Here is a 17,083-nt window from a genome sequence, read left to right as displayed (position 1 = left end):
GACGTGAGGAAGAGGTCATCAGTGAGAGAGATAAGAATAGGACACAATGAGAAAGTTTGGGTTGAGGAGCAAAGGGTTGTGAGAGGGATGAAGTGGGAGAGGAGTGAGGGTAGATAAGGGAAAGAGAGCTAAGTGCCTTAAAGCCAATTCATTCATTCAATTGTATTTATTGAGCACTTACAATGAAGAGTTTGTATCTGATGCAGAGATGGATAAGCAGGTACTGGAGCTTTTATAATAATAACAATAATAATAATAATAATAATGGCATTTATTAAGTGCTTACTATGTGCAACGCACTGTTCTGAGCCCTGGGGAGGTTACAAGGTGATCAGGTTGTCCCTCGTGGGACTCACAGTCTTAATCCCCATTTTACAGATGAGGTAACTTAGGCACAGAGCAGTTTAGTGACTTGCCCAAAGTCACACAGCTGACAATTAGCAGAGCCGGGATTTGAACCCATGACCTCTGACTCCAAAGCCCGTGCTCTTTCCACTGAGCCACGCTGCTTCTCTGTGCAATCTGTGCTTCCCTATGCAGTCATTTATAAGATTGGGGAGACATGAGCGAAATAATGTTTTAGAAAAATGATCTGGGCAGCAGAGTGAAGAGGGGAGAGACTCGTGGTCTCCTCTGAACCACTCTGCCCATAGAGGTTCTTCACGATTGGGCTCCACAGTTAAATTGCTGAGGAAGAATCTCCTTTTGTTTCCTTATTGAGTCAGCCTGGGCCAACTGCTCTCCCACCCTGCCTCTCCTAACTGCTCAAACAGCACAATGGCTACCAGACTGGAGAGAATTGGTCTTCCGAGGGTAATTATTCCTGCCAGGAGCCTGCAGCTCCCAAACTCCCTGGGCCCAAGGGATCAGGGAAGAAATAAAATGACACTGACTGCAGTTTCCAACCTGCCCTGCCCTCAGAAACCCAGCTTCCTGCCGATGGGGTAAGCCTTCCTTTTTCCCTGCTCATCTCCGCCTCAGCAGGAAGTGAGACGGGGCCAGCCTCTCTGGTGAGTGATCGTGTCGACCAAATCTGTTGTGCTGTTGTATTGAGAAACAGGCTGGTCTAGTGGAAAGAGCCTGGGCCTGGGATTCAGAGTACCTGGGTTCTAATCCCGGCTCCTCAACTTGTCTGCTGTGTGACCGTGGGCAAGTCACTTCACTTCTCTGGGCCTCAGTTCCCTCATCGGCAAAATGGGGATACAATCCCTGTTCTCACTCTTAGACTGTGGGATCTGCTTATCTTGTATCTGCCTCAGTTGCTTAGTACAGTGCTTGGTGTATAGTAAGTGCTTAACAAATGCCACAATTATTACTGTATTCTCCCAAGTCCTTAGTACAGTCTTTGGCACAAAGTAAACACTCAATAAATATCACTGACTGATTGATTCCAGGGAGAGTTCCGACTTGACCAAGAGACAGAGAGCATTCGTTCTCCTCCTGTTATCATTTTTTATTTTCACCTGTATATATGTATACACCTGTATATACGTATATATGTTTGTACATATATATTACTCTATTTATTTGTTTTACTTGTACATATCTATTCTATTTATTTTATTTTGTTAATATGTTTGGTTTTGTTCCCAAGCTCTTAGTACAGTGCTCTGCACACAGTAAGTGCTCAATAAATACGATTGATTGATTGATTAATTTTATGGCATTTGTTAAGTCTTCACTATATGCCAAGCACTATTCTAAATGCTGAGGTAGATAAAAGGTTATCAAGTTGGACACAGACCATGTCCCACAAGGGGCTCACAGCGTTAATCCCTATTTTACAGATGAGGTAACTGAGGCACAGAGAAATTAAGTGACTTGCCCAAGGTCACACAGCAGACGAGTGCACTAGAACCCATGTCCTTCTGATTCCCAGGCCTGTGATCTATCCATTAAGCAACACTGCTTATCTTCTTCTCCTTCTTTCTAGTCCCATTATTTGCTAACAATTTTTGTCTGTCTGTCCTCCCCCGCTATTTGGAACAATTTTGGTCTGTCTCTCCACCCCCACTATTTGTAAAAAATTTTCTCTATCTGTCAACCCCCACTATCTCTAACAATTTTTGTCTGTCCGTTCACCCCAGTAGATTGCCGACAGTCCTGGTGGGCCAGAGTTGTGGGTCTTCCTTCTGTTGTACTTTGTCAAGCACTTAATACAATGTTGCACCCTCAGTAGGCGTTCAGTAAATAAGCACCACTGATGATGATAATGATAATGGATAATTATGATGATGAGATTGAACAATGCCCTGCGTTCTCTCCTCTTCTGAGAGGCAGCATGACTTGGTGAAAAGAGTACAGGATGGAAAATCAGAAAACCTGGGTTCTAATCCCAACTCCTCCACTTGCCTGCCGTGTCACCTTGGGTAAGTCACTTAACCTCCCTGGGCCTCAGTTTCCTCATCTGTAAAATGAGGATTCAGCACCTGCTCTTCTTCCTATTTAGGCAGCCAGCCCCTTGTGTGACAGAAACTGTGTTCATTCTGTTTATCTTTGTATCTACCCCAGCGCTTAGCATAGTGCTCGCCCCATAGTAATGCTTAAAAATACCACAATTACTATTATTCCCTGCCCCATCTCTTCCATTCCACCTTTCACGGATTGGGTTGGATGTTGCGAGTCTAAAACGTCCGGCAGCAGTGAGAGGATTGGCTCTTCCAACTTGAAGTCTCTTGGACCCTAAATGTCATTTTTAACCTCAGTGTACTCACCTTAATCCCTGACTCTATTTGCAGGACTTTAAGGGTTAACCTAAGCGCAGTTTCTGACATAAATTCTAATTAGAGTAATCTGGGGACTCTAATAATAATAACTGTGGTGTTTGTTAAGCGCTTACTATGTGCAAAGCCGTACTAAGCATTGGGGTAGGTACAGGGAATCTTGTAGAATCTTCTAGACTGTGAGCCCGCTGTTGGGTAGGGACCGTCTCTATATGTTGCCAATTTGTACTTCCCAAGCGCTTAGTACAGTGCTCTGCACACAGTAAGCGCTCAATAAATATGATTGAATGAATGAAGGAAGGAAGGAAGGAATCGGATCAGACACGGTTCCTTTCTCACATGGGGCTCACGGTCTAAGGAGGAGGGAGAAGAGATGCTGAATTCCTATTTTGCGGTTGAGGAAATGGAAACTTGGAGAAGTGAGGTGATTTGCCCCAGATCACACAGAGGCAAGTGGCAGAGCTATGATTAGAACTCAGGTTCTTTGACTCCCAGGACCGAGCTCTTTCCACTAGGATATCCTGCTTGCAGTATGGCTCAGTGGAAAGAGTAGGGGGTTGGGAGTCAGAGGCCATGGGTTCTAATCCCAGTTCCGCCACTTGTCAGCTGTGTGACTCTGGGCAAGTTCCTTAACTTCTCTGTGCCTCAGTGACCTCATCTGTAAAATGGGGATTGAGACTGTAAGCCCCATGTGGGACAACCTGATTACCTTGTACTCCCCCAGCACTTAGAACAGTGCTTGGCACATAGTAAGTGCTTAACTAATGCCATCATCATTATTATTATTATTATTATAACTCTCTTCCAACCTTTGACCGCAAGCTCCCCCAGGCCCCACTCTCCAAATTGTATCATTTTCCTCTATTCCCTCCAGTTCCAACTACACTTTTCCTGTGAGGATATTTTCAAAGACACAAGTGTCCTCTCCTGATTCTCCTCCTATCTCTCTAGCTGCTCATTCTTGGTCTCTTTCTCCGGCTCCTCCTCTGCCTCCCACCCCCTAACTGTGGGAGTCCCTCAAGGCTCAATCCTGGGTTCTTTACTATTCTCCATCTACACCCACTCCTTTGGGTATCTTATCCACTCCCATGGCTTCAATTACCTTCTCTAAGCCTACAATTCCCAAATCTTCATCTCTAACCTCAACCGCTCTCCTTCTCCACAATCTTGGGTTTCCTCCTGCCTTCAGGGCATCTCTACCTGGATGTCCCACTGTCACCTCAGACCCAAAAGTAAACATCTCCCATCCCCTCCGAAATTCCACCTCCCCGACTTTCCCATCACTGTAGACAACAGTAAGGTCCTTCCTGCTAAACAAGCCTACAACCTCCCCATTATCCTTGACTTATCCCTCTCCTTCAACCCGCAGATTCTATCTCTGTCACATCTCCAGAATTTGCAACTTTTTCCATATCCAAACCGCTACCATACAAACTCGAGCACTTCTAAAATCTTGTCTAGACCATAGCATCAGTCTTCTCATTCACCTCCTTGCCTCCAGCCTCTTTCCTCTGCATTCATTCATTCATTCATTCATTCAATCGTATTTATTGAGTGCTTACTGTGTGCAGAGCACTGTACTAAGAGCTTGGGAAGTACAAGTTGGCAACATATAGAGACAGTCCCTACCCAACAGCGGGCTCACAGTCTAGAAGGGGGAGACAGAGAACAAAACAAAACATATTAACAAAATAAAATAAATAGAATAAATATGTACAAATAAAATAGAGTAATAAATGTGTACAAACATATATACATATATACAGGTGCTGTGGGAAGAGGAAGGAGGTAAGGTGGGGGGGATGGGGAGGGGGAGGAGGGGGAGAGAAAGGAGGGGGTTGAGTGTGGCAAGGCCTCCTGGAGGAGGTGAGCTCTCAGTAGGGCTTTGAAGGGAGGAAGAGAGCTGGCTTGGTGGATGTGCGGAGGGAGGCCAGGGGGATGACGTGGGCTGGGGGTCGACGTTGGACAGGCGAGAACGAGGCACAGTGAGGAGATTAGTGGCAGAGGAGCGGAGGGTGTGGGCTGGACTGGAGAAAGAGAGAAGGGAGGTGAGGTAGGAGGGGGCGAGGTGATGGACAGCCTTGAAGCCTAGGATGAGGAATTTTTGCCTGATGTGTAGGTTGATTGGTAGCCACTGGAGATTTTTGAGGAGCGGAGTTCATACTTCAGTCAGCTTCTTGGATCATTTTTTCTAAAAAACTGTTCTGTGTCTATCTCCCCACTCCTTAAAAGCCTTCAGTGGTTCCCCCATCCATCTCCACATTAAGCGGAAACTACATATCTCTGCAGATAAGGTACTCAATCAGCTCTCCCTCTCTTCCTCATCCTCACTTCTCTCCCACTACACTCTTTTAACGCCAACCTACTCACTATCCCTGGCTCTCACCTCACCTGTATTCAACCTCTTGCTCCCACAGTGCGTATGTACCTGTCTGTAATTTCTTTCTTTCTATTAATGTCTGTCTCCCGCTCTAGACTTTAAACTCGTTGTGGGCAGGGAATGTGTCTGATTATTATATTGTTCTCTGTCAATCAGTACAGTGCTCTGCACACAGTCAGTGCTCAATAAATGTGATTGACTGACTGGCTGACTGATTGACTGACCCTCTCTTCTGCCCAGAACATTTTCCCCCTACATGTCCTATAGATCGGCACTCTCCCCATCTTCAAAGCCCTACTGAAATCAAACCTCCTTCAGGAAGCCTTCCTGAACTAAACTCTCATCCCCCTCCCTCCCAGCCCTCCATCACCCTACTGTTCCCTCCCTATTGACTCTCCCAAGCACACAGTCCCACCCCCAAGCACTTTAATATTTGCCCCATCCACAGCCCCAGGACACTGACGCACGTATCCTTACACTGGGTTGCTTCCCTTACCTGTAATTTATTTTAATGTCTCCCCCATTAGGCTGTGAGTTCCTCGATCACCGGGATCATGTCTACAAACTCTAGTGTAGTCTCCCAAGTGCTTAGTACAGTGCTTTGCACACAATAAGCACTCAATAAATACCATCGATCGATTTATAGGATCTGGTGGTTGAACTGGAACTAAGGGTGGGGCTGGAGGGGTGGAATTTGCTCCTAAGTGGCATGATGAGAATGACAAAAAAATGTTGGGGGGAAGTGTTCCAGGAATAAGGGAGGGTGTAAACAAGGGATTAACAGAGGCTGAGGTGAGAGCCAAGGGTGGGAAGTAGGTGGATGTCAAAGGAGTGAAGTGTGTGGGTCTGCCATGTGCGATAGAGGAGGGATTCCAGGAAGGAGGGGAGAAAAAGGCATGCGCGACAGGTCAGTGGTGTGGGAGATGAGAACAGGGTGCAGTAAGTAGGATAATAATAATAATAATGGCATTTATTAAGCGCTTACTATGTGCAGAGCACTGTTCTAAGCGCTGAACCCTGAAGAGTGAAGGGTGCAGACTGGGTGGTAATGGGAGAGGAGTGAGGATAAATAGTGAGATCAGAGCTGATTGGCTGCCTTATAGCTGACGGGAAGGAGTTTCTGCTTGATGTGGAGAGGTTTATGCAATCACCGAAGGTTTTTGAGGAGTGGGAAGATATGCCCAGAACAATGTTTTGGAAAAAGGATTCAGGCAGCAAAGTGAATTATGAACTGGAGAAGGAAGGACAGGAAAGAGGCTGATGTAGTATACGTGTTTTTGTATATTTGTGTATACATATATGATTGTAAATATTATTTTCATTTGCCTTAACAGGGAGACAGATAATAATAATAATAATGATGGCATTTGTTAAGCACTTACTATGTGCAAAGCACTGTTCTAAGCGCTGGAGAGATACAAGGTGATCGGGTTGTCCCATGGGGGGCTCACAGCCTTAATCCCCATTTTACAGATGAGGGAACTGAGGCACAGAGAAGTGAAGTGAGTTGCCCAAAGTCACACAGCTGACAAGTGGTGGAGCTGGGATTTGAACCCATGACCTCTGACTCCAAAGCCCGGGCTCCTTCCACTGAGCCATGCTGCCTCAGGTTACATTTTCAATGTTCATGAGCAGGTGGCTATAATCAATCAATCAATTAATCAATCAGGGGTATTTATTGAGCCCTTATTACATGCAGAGTACTGTACCAAGTCCTTGGGAGAGTACAGTGCAATGGAGTTGGTGAACATAAAGGAAGCAGCGTGGCTCAGTGGAAAGAGCCCGGGCTTGAGAATCAGAGGTCATGGGTTCTAATCCTGGCTCCGCCGCGTGTCAGCTGTGTGACTTTGGGCAAGTCACTTAACTTCTCTGTGTCTCAGTTACCTCATCTGTAAAATGGGGATTAAGACTGTGAGCCCCACGTGGGACAACCTGATCACCTTGTATCCTCCCCAGCGCTTAGAACAGTACTTTGCACATAGTAAGCGCTTAACAAATGCCATTATTATTATGATGATGATGATTCCTACCCTCAAGGAGCTTACAATCTAGTGGGGGAGACAGATATTCAATAAAATACAGATATGGGAAGGGGCAGAGTATAGGGATTTGGACATAGGTGCTGTGGGGCCTGGGTGGAATGGATATCTAGAGATACGGACCCAAATGCAAGGCATTGCAGAAGGGAGGGCAAATGGGGTGGGGGAAAAGAGATTGTTAGGGGAGGCTTCTTGGAGGACATGTGATTTTAGTAGGGCTTTGAATAATAATGATGGCATTTGTTAAGCGCTTACTATGTGCCCAGCATGTTCTAAGCGCTGGATTCATTCATTCATTCATTCATTCAATTGCATTTATTGAGCACTTACTGTGTGCAGAGCACTGTACTAAGCGCTTGGGAAGTACAAGGTGGCAACATATTGAGATGGTCCCTACCCAACAGTGGGCTCACAGTCTAGAAGGGGGAGACAGAGACCAAAACAAAACATATTAACAAAATAAAATAAATAGAATAAATATGTACAAATAAAATAAATAAATAAGTACAGTAATAAATACGTACAAACATACAAGCATATATACAGGTGCTGTGGGGAGGGGAAGGAGGTAAGGCGGGGGGATGGGGAGAGGGAGAAGGGGGAAAGGAATGAGGGGGCTCAGTCTGGCTAATAATGATGGTATTTGTTAAGTGCTTACTATGTACCAAATACTGTTCTAAGTGCTGGGGTAGATTCAAGGCAATTGGATTGTCCCACGTGGGGCTCACAGGCTTAATCCCCATTTTACAGATGAGGTAACTGAGGCACAGAGAAGTTAAGTGACTTGCCCAAAGTCATCCAGCTGATAAGTGGCGAGGCTGGGATGAGAACTCACGACTTCTGACTCCCAAACCCGTGCTATTTCCACTAAGCGATGCTTTGAAGGTGGAGAGCGTGGTGGTCTGTCAGTTACAAAGGGGGAGAAAGTTCCAGCCAGGGAGGATGTGAGTAGGGAGTCATCAGTGGAAGAGACAAAATGGAGACACAGTGGAAGAGACAAAATGAAGACACAGTAAGAGGAGTGAAGTGCGTGGCCTGGCCTCAAGTAGGAGATTAGGTTGAAGGGGGAGACTTGACTGACTGACTAACTGAATGACTGAATGAGAGTACCATAAAGCTGCTCCTTCTCTTCCCACCAATCAATTAATCAACCAATCACTGGCATTCCTTGAGGGCTTACTGTGTGCAGAGCACTATACTCAGCACTTGGGAGAGTAGAATGTAACAGAGTTGCTAAGCATGTTCCCTGCCCACAAGGAGCTTGTAGTCTAGAGGGGGAGACAGACAGAAATATAAATCGATAAATTACGGATAGGGACAAAAGTGCTGTGGGGCTGAGGGAGGGGTGAATAAAGGGTGGAAAGAGAAGCAGCGTGGCTCAGTGGAAAGAGCCCAGGCTTTGGAGTCCAAGGTCATGGGTTCAAACCCCGGCTCCGCCCATTGTCAGCTGTGTGACTTTGGGCAAGTCACTTCACTTCTCTGGGCCTCAGTTCCCTCAACTGTAAAATGGGGATTAAGACTGTGAGTCGTCCCCCCGCCAACCCGTGGGACAACCTGATCTCCTTGTAACCTCCCCAGTGCTTAAAACAGTGCTTGGCACATAGTAAGCACTTAATAAATGCCATTATTATTATTATTATTATTACTATTATCAAGTGGGAGGGTAGAATCCAAGTGCAAGGGAGATTGGTTTGATCCCTTATTTCTGGCCGCCATCAGCCCCTATTAGCAGTACCACCTTCCCCTTCTCCTGCCTCCTGCAGATAAAACCACCGCATTCCCCAGGAAATGGCCAACGGCTCTGCCGGAACCCGGTTCCTGCTCAGTGGGTTTTCTGAGGTGCAGGAGCTGCAGCTCTTGCAGGCGATGCTGTTCCTGGTGATCTACCTGACGGCCCTGGTGGGGAACCTCCTCCTCCTCACGGTCATCACCCTCCACCGGGACCTCCACACCCCCATGTATTTTTTCCTGAAGAACCTGTCCTTCTTAGACATCTGCTACATCTCCGTCACCGTCCCCAGATCCATCTTCTGCTCCCTGACCGGGGACGGTTCCATCTCCTTCCTCGGGTGCGTCACCCAGGTCTGCCTGTTCGTCTGGCTGGCAGACACCGAGGTGGCCCTGCTCACGGCCATGGCGTTGGATCGCTACGTCGCCATTTGCCACCCGCTGCGCTACGAAGTCATCATAACCGGGACGGCCTGCGTCCAGATGGCAGCCATCTCGTGGCTCGGCGGGGGCCTCTCCGCCGTCGCTCACACCACGACGACCTTCTCCGTCCCCCTGTGCGGCCCCCGCGTAATACACCAGTTCTTCTGTGACATCCCCTCGCTGCTCCAGCTCTCCTGCTCTCATTCTAACCTCGGCGAATTGGTGCTTGTGGCCTCCAGCTGCATCCTAGGCCTGGGCTGTTTTGCTCTCGTGGTCGCCTCTTACGTCCGCATCTTCTCTGCCGTCCTGAGGGCCCCATCCCAGGGCCGGGCGAAAGCTTTCTCCACCTGCCTGCCTCATCTCACTGTGGTCTCTCTCTTCTTCTCCACGGCTGCCTTTGGCAACCTCAGCCTGGCACCCCGCTCCCTGTCAGTTCTCCACCTGACCCTGACCGTCTTTTACACCGTCCTGCCCCCGGCCCTGAATCCCGTCATCTACAGTCTGAGGAATCGAGAGGTGAAGGCCGGTCTGAAACACGTCCTCCATGCAGCGTGTCTGCGCATCCAACACCCTGCCTAGAAATCACAGACAATCAGCGTGGTTTAGTGGAAAGTGCCTGGGCTTGGGAGTCAGAGGTCATGGGTTCTAATCCCGGCTCCGCTACTTGTCTGCTGTGTGATGCTGGGCAATTAAATTCACTTCTCTGTGCCTCAGTTACCTGCTGCTGCTGCTGATGGTATTTGTTAAGCATTTACTATGTGCAAAGCACTGTTCTCAGTGCTGGGAGGATACAAGGTGATCAGGTTGTCCCACGTGGGGCCCACAATCTTAATCCCCATTTTACAATTGAGGTAACAGGCACAGAGAAGTTAAGTGACTTGCCCAAAGTCACACAGCTGACAAGCGGTGGAGCTGGGATTAGAACCCATGACCTCTGACTCCCAACCCGTGCTCTTTCCACTGAGCCACGCTGCTTAGTTACCTCATCTGTAAAATGGGGATTAAGACTGTGAGTCCCACGTAGGACAACCTGATCACCTTGTATCTACCCCAGCACTTAGAACAGTGCTTGACACATAGTAAACATTTCATTCATTTATTCATTCATTCAATCGTATTTATTGAGCACTTACTGTGTGCAGAGCACTGTACTACGTTCTTAGGAAGTACAAGTCGGCAACAGATAGAGATGATGCCTACCCAACAATGGCCTCACAGTCTAGAAGGGGGAGACAAGCAACAAAACAAAACATGTACACGGGTGTCAAAGCTGTTAAAATAAATGGAATTATAGCTATATGCACATCATTTTAGACTGTGAGCCCACTGTTGGGTAGGGACTGTCTCTATATGTTGCCAATTTGCACTTCCCAAGCGCTTAGTACAGTGCTCTGCACATAGTAAGCGCTCAATAAATACGATTGATGATCATTAATGCCCTCTGCCCATCCACCAAGCTAGCTCTCTTCCTCCCTTCAAGGCCCTACTGAGAGCTCACCTCCTCCAGGAGGCCTTCCCAGACTGAGCCCCTTCCTTCCTCTCCCCCTCGTCCCCCTCTCCATCCCCCCATCTTACCTCCTTCCCTTCCCCACAGCACCTGTATATATGCATATATGTTTGTATATATTTATTACTCTATTTATTTATTTATTTTACTTGTACATATCTATTCTATTTATTTTATTTTGTTAGTATGTTTGGTTTTGTTCTCCGTCTCCCTCTTTTAGACTGTGAGCCCACTGTGGGGTAGGGACTGCCTCTATATGTTGCCAACTTGTACTTCCCAAGCGCTTAGTACAGTGCTCTGCACACAGTAAGCGCTCAATAAATACGATTGATTGATTGATTGATAATAAATATGTACAAATAAAATAAACAGAGTAATAAATCTGTACAAATATATACAAGTGTTGTGGGGAGGGGAAGGAGGTAGGGCTGAGGGAGTGGGGGCAATGGGGAGGGGACGAGGAAAGGAAAAGGGGGACTCAGTCTGGGAAGGCTTCCTGGAGGAGGTGAGCTCTCAGTAGGGCTTTGAAGGGAGGGAGAGAACCAGCTTGACAGATGTGCGGAGGGAGGGCATTCCAGGCCAGGGGAAGGACATGGGCTGGGGGTCAACAGTGGGACAGGGAAGAACAAGGCACAGTGAGGAGATTAGCGACAGAGGAGCAGAGGGTGTGGGCTGGACTGTAGAAGGAGAGAAGGGAGGTGAGGTAGGAGGGGGCGAGGGGATGGACAGCCTTGAAGCTGAGGGTGAGGAGTTTTTGCCTGATGCATAGGTTGATTGGTAGCCACTGAAGATTTTTGAGGAGGGGAGTGACATGCCCAGAGTGTTTCTGTACAAAGATAATCCAGGCAGCAGAGTGAAGTATAGACTGAAGCGGGGAGAGACAGGAGGATGAGAGATCAGAAAGGAGGCTAATGCAGTAATCCAGTCAGGATAGCATGAGAGATTGAACCAGCAAGGTGGCGGTTTGGATGGAGAGGAAAGGGCAGATCTTGGCGATGTTACAGAGGTGAGACCAGCAGGTTTTGGTGACGGATTGGATGTGTGGGATGAACGAGAGAGCAGAGTCAAGGATGACACCAAGGTTGCGGGCTTGTGAGATGGGAAAGATGGAAGTGCGGTCTACAGTAATGGGAAAGTCAGGGAGAGGACAGGGTTTGGAAGGGAAGATAAGGGGCTCAGTCTTTGACATGTTGAGTTTTAGATGGCGGGCAGACATCCAGAAGGAAATGTCCTGAAGACAGGAGGAGGTACGAGCCTGGAGGGAGGGAGAAAGAACAGAGGTGGAGATGTAGATTTGGGTGCCATCAGTGAAGAGATGATAGTTGAAGCCGTGGGAGTGAATGAGTTTACCAAGGGAGTGAACTTAACAAATACCATTATTATTATTATTATTATTATTATTATTATTATTATTCCATTGGATGAGCTAACATTTTCTCCCAGTAGGCATCTGACCTCTATATATATCTACCTTAGTGCTTAGCTCAATGCTTGGCACCTAGGGTGCAATGAACAAATGCTATAATAATGATGGCATTTTATCAAGTGCTCACTATGTGCTAAGCACTGTTCTAAGTGCTGGGGAGGGTACAAGGTGATCAGGTTGTCCCACAGGAGGCTCACCATCTTAATCCCCATTTTACAGATGAGTTAACTGAGGCACAGTGAAGTTAAGTGACTTCCCCAATGTCACACAGCTGACATTTGGAGGAGCCGGAACTTGAACCCATGACCTCTGACTCCAAAGCCCGTGCTCTTACCACTGAGCCATGCTGCTTCAGTGCTTACTATGTGCAAAGCATTGTACTAAGCGCTGGGGTAGATACAAGGTAACTGAGTTGGACACACAGTCTCTGTCCCACCTAAGGCTCACGGTCCTTCCCCCTAGACCGGAAGCTCATTGGGGGCAGGGAATCATCATCATCATCATCATCAATCATATTTATTGAGCGCTTACTGTGTGCAGACCACTGTACTAAGCGCTTGGGAAGTACAAGTTGGTAACATATAGAGACAGTCCCTACCCAGCAGTGGGCTCACAGTCTAAAAGGGGGAGACAGAGAACAAAACCAAACATACTAGCAAAATAAAATAAATAGAATAGATATGGACAAGTAAAATAAATAGAGTAATAAATATGTACAAACATATATACATATATACAGTTGCTGTGGGGAAGGGAAGGAGGTAAGATGGGGGGGATGGAGAGGGGGACGAGGGGGAGAGGAAGGAAGGGGCTCAGTCTGGGAAGGCCTCCTGGAGGAGGTGAGCTCTCAATAGGGCCTTGAAGGGAGGAAGAGAGCTAGCTTGGCGGATGGGCAGAGGGAGGGCATTCCAGGCCCGGGGGATGACGTGGGCCGGGGGTCGATGGCGGGACAGGCGAGAACGAGGTACGGTGAGGAGATTAGCGGCGGAGGAGCGGAGGGTGCGGGCTGGGCTGGAGAAGGAGAGAAGGGAGGTGAGGTAGGAGGGGGCGGGGTGATGGACAGCCTTGAAGCCCAGGGTGAGGAGTTTCTGCCTGATGCCAGATTGATTGGTAGCCACTGGAGATTTTTGAGGAGGGGAGTAATATGCCCAGAGCGTTTCTGGACAAAGATAATCCAGGCAGCAGCATGAAGTATGGATTGAAGTGGAGAGAGACACGAGGATGGGAGATCAGAGAGAAGGCTGATGCAGTAGAGAGAAGGCTGATACAGTAATGTGTCTGAGCCACACTGCTTCTCTAATTAAGATGGTGTTCCCAAAGCTTTATATGAGAATATGTGCAATATTTATCCCTAGCAGGAATAAAACACTTATTCCTATTTTATTTTATTTTGTTAATATGTTTTGTTTTGTTGTCTGTCTCCCCCTTCTAGACTGTGGGCCCGTTGTTGTGTAGGGACCGTCTCTATACGTTGCCAACTTGCACTTCCCAAGCACTTAGTACAGTGCTTTGCACACAGTAAGCGCTCAATAAATATGATTGAATGAATGAATGAATGTCCATTTATTGTTATACCATCCTCTCTCAAGCACTTAGTACAGTGCTCTGAATACAGTAAGTGCACAATAAATACGATTGAATGAATGAATGAATTTATCCCCATTTTGCAGATTAGGTAATTGAGGCACCCAGAAGTTAAGTGACTTGCCCAAGTTCACAGACAAGTGGCAGAGCCAGTATTGGAACCCAGGTCCTCCTGAATCGCAGACTATCAGAGGTTCATGTGTGCTTGTGGAACATAGCAGCTGTGCCATGTTTGGATATCTTGCTCAGTTACCTTCCTGTCCAGGTTCCTGTCGATACAAGAATCCCTCTATCCCGAGGTGACCCTTGGGTACCGGCCATCCCAAGGTCAAAAGCTATCTCGTGACCGCCTGAGCCAGCAGGCGGAACTCGGAAGTGAGGGTGGGATACGGCCCCCCACGACCAAATCTGCTAGATTGACAGCCCAAGCTGGGAACACAGAAGGTGTCCCTCGCCTCCATGCCAATCAAATTAGGTATGGAGGAGGGGGGAGGGCAGAGATTGGATAGACTGAGGCCGGAAGCTGGAATGGCCTGGGGGCACAGGCAATAGATACCTGTCGCCTCTGACCTTCCGGGCCAGAACACCAGGACACGCAGCAGCAGCAGCCCACGTGTCTCTCCCTGCCCAGAAGGCCAGATGCCCGCTCTACAACCAGAACCAACATACTGAGGCAAGGGCCGTGGGCTGGGTGAGTGTCTCGTGGGTGGGACCCAGGTACCCTGCTGCTGATGGGAATCATGAGTGGATTCCTCCCATGTAGGGAGAGCACATTGTGAGAGCTAGCCGCCCACCACGTGCGTGGGTAATGGAATGAATTCTTCCCATGTGGGAAAGTAAGTGGATTCTTCCCAAGTGGGAAGTGCACATGGGTGAGAGCTAGCCACCTCACCCATGCGCGATTAACGTATGATTGTGTTCCTCCCCTGTAGGGAAGCTCTAATATTGCTAATTGATTATATTCCTCCCGAAAGGGAAGTTCAATCCATTGCGCCTAAACAATTACATAAATTCAATTCGCCTAGCGGAATAAATTTTATATAAAACTCAGGCTTTCCATCCCCGGCCTCTCTCTCTCTCGCCTCGCCGATCACTGAACGAACCCGTCCCCGAACCACGGGTGACACCCTCCCCTCCAAGTGCTTGACGCGTTGACACTCGCGTCCTTAAGCAAAGTTAAATTCCAGAGAATACGGGTTCATGAGGAGGAATGGCAGAGGAGGCACACTATAGGTGGTAAGCTCCTTAAGGGCAGGAATCGTATCTACCACTACTATAGCCTTGTCCTCTCCTGAGCACTTAGCACAGTGCTCTCCACACTGTAACAGCTCAATGAATACCATTGATGAGTTAACCAATAGCATTCACAAATGCCGGACATGCCCAGAGGACTGACCAGCTGGAAACTGGCCTGGCTCGTATAAGACCAGAGGAACAGCCTCTCTCTTTGACCCCCTCCAATCTGGCTTCTGTCGCCTACACTCCAGGAAACTGCCCTCTCAAAGGTCACCAATGACCTCCTGCTTGCCAAATCCAACGGCTCCTACTCTATCCTAATCCTCCTTGACCTCTCAGCTGCCTTCGACACTGTGGACCACCCCCTTCTCCTCAACACGCTATCCGACCTTGGCTTCACAGACTCCGTCCTCTCTTGGTTCTCCTCTTATCTCTCCGGCCGTTCATTCTCAGTCTCCTTTGTGGGCTCCTCCTCCCCTTCCCATCCCCTTACTCTAGGGGTTCCTCAAGGGTCAGTTCTTGGTCCCCTTCTGTTCTCTATCTACACTCACTCCCTTGGTGAATTCATTCACTCCCACAGCTTCAACTATCATCTCTTCACTGATGACACCCAAATCTACATCTCCACCCCTGTTCTCTCTCCCTCCTTTCAGGCTCGTGTCTCTTCCTGCCTTCAGGACATCTCCATCTGGATGTCTGCCCGGCATCTAAAACTCCAAATTGTCCAAGACTGAACTCCTTATCTTCCCTTCCAAACCCTGTCCTCTCCTTGACTTTCCCATCACTATAGACGGCACAACCAGCCTACCCGTCTTACAAGCCCACAACCTTGGTGTCATCCTTGACTGCACTCTCTCATTCACCCCACACATCCAATCCGTCACCAAAACCTGCCAGTCTCACCTCCACAACATTGCCAAGATCCGCCCTTTCCTCTCCATCCAAACCGCTACCTTGCTGGTTCAATCTCTCATCCTATCCTGACTGGATTATTTTATCAGCCACCTCTCTGATCTCCCATCCTCCTGTCTCTCCCTGCCTCAGTGTATACTTCACTCTACTGTCCAGATTATCTTTGTATAGAAATGCTCTGGGCATGTCACTCCCCTCCTCAAAAATCTCTAGTGGCTACCAGTCAACCTACGCATCAGGCAAAAACTCCTCACCCTCGGCTTCAAGACTCTCCATCCCCTGGCCCCCTCCTACCTCACCTCCCTTCTCTCCTTCTCCAGCCCAGCCCGCACCCTCCACTCCTCTGTCGCTAACCTCCTCACCGGGCCTCGTTCTTGCCTGTCCCGCCGTCGACCCCCGGCCCACGTGCTCCCCCAGGCCTGGAATGCCCTCCTTCTGCACATTCGCCAAGCTAGCTCTCTTCCTTCCTTCAAAGCCCTACTGAGAGCTCACCTCCTCCAGCAGGCCTTCCCAGACTGAGCCCCCTTTTTCCTCTCCTTCTCCCTTCCCCTTTGCCTCCGTCCTACCTCCTTCCCCTCCGCACAGCAATTGTATATATCTGTACATATTTATTACTCTATTTATTTTACTTGTACATATTTACTACTCCATTTTATTAATGATGTGCATATACCTATAATTCTATTTATTCTGAGAGCTTTGACACCTGTCTACATGTTTTGTTTTGTTGTCTGTCTCCCCCTTCTAGACTGTGAGCCTGTTGTTGGGTAGGGACCATCTCTATATGTTGCTGACTTGTACTTCCCAAGCGCTTAGTACAGTGCTCTGCACACATTAAGTACTCAATAAATACGATTAAATGAATGAATGAATGAATGACAACCTCATTACCTTGTATCTAATCCAGCACTTAGAACAGTGCTTGGCACATAGTAAGTGCTTAATAAATACCATTATTAATATTATTATTATTATTATTATTATTATTATTATTATTAACCCAGTCTTGTGAGTCAGGGGAGCTGAGTTCTAATCTCAACTTGTGACCCTGGATAAGTCACTTAACTTCTCCTTGCCTCAGTTCCCTCATCTGTGAAATGGGGATTAAATACCTGTTTTCCCTCC

The 17,083-nt window shown here is 47.8% G+C and overlaps 1 protein-coding gene across 1 annotated transcript; it reads left to right on the top strand.

Moving 5' to 3' along the window:
- The first annotated feature begins 777 nt into the window (after positions 1–777).
- Positions 778–9,872, top strand: LOC119925222 (olfactory receptor 14A16-like). Its single transcript, XM_038743324.1, has 5 exons — positions 778–944; positions 2,088–2,119; positions 6,207–6,322; positions 8,928–9,642; positions 9,727–9,872. The coding sequence occupies exons 1-5, from the start codon at positions 778–780 to the stop codon at positions 9,870–9,872; spliced, it is 1,176 nt and encodes a 391-aa protein (XP_038599252.1).
- Positions 9,873–17,083: the final 7,211 nt, after the last annotated feature.

Source organism: Tachyglossus aculeatus, chromosome 3 (genome assembly GCF_015852505.1).
Source record: "Tachyglossus aculeatus isolate mTacAcu1 chromosome 3, mTacAcu1.pri, whole genome shotgun sequence".
Taxonomy (NCBI): domain Eukaryota; kingdom Metazoa; phylum Chordata; class Mammalia; order Monotremata; family Tachyglossidae; genus Tachyglossus; species Tachyglossus aculeatus.
The sequence above is the reverse complement of the archived record's forward strand: the minus strand, read 5'-3'. Positions and strand labels throughout refer to the sequence as shown.

What these genes read in the sequence shown, in the direction of transcription:
- LOC119925222 (XM_038743324.1), top strand. Translation starts at nt 778, where the DNA reads ATGGCTACCAGACTGGAGAGAATTGGTCTTCCGAGGGTAATTATTCCT. An exon ending in CCCAGCTTCCTGCCGATGGG is followed by an intron (nt 945 to 2,087) that starts GTAAGCCTTCCT and finishes CGTTCACCCCAG; the next exon opens with TAGATTGCCGACAGTCCTGG. An exon ending in AAAAGGATTCAGGCAGCAAA is followed by an intron (nt 6,323 to 8,927) that starts GTGAATTATGAA and finishes CGCATTCCCCAG; the next exon opens with GAAATGGCCAACGGCTCTGC.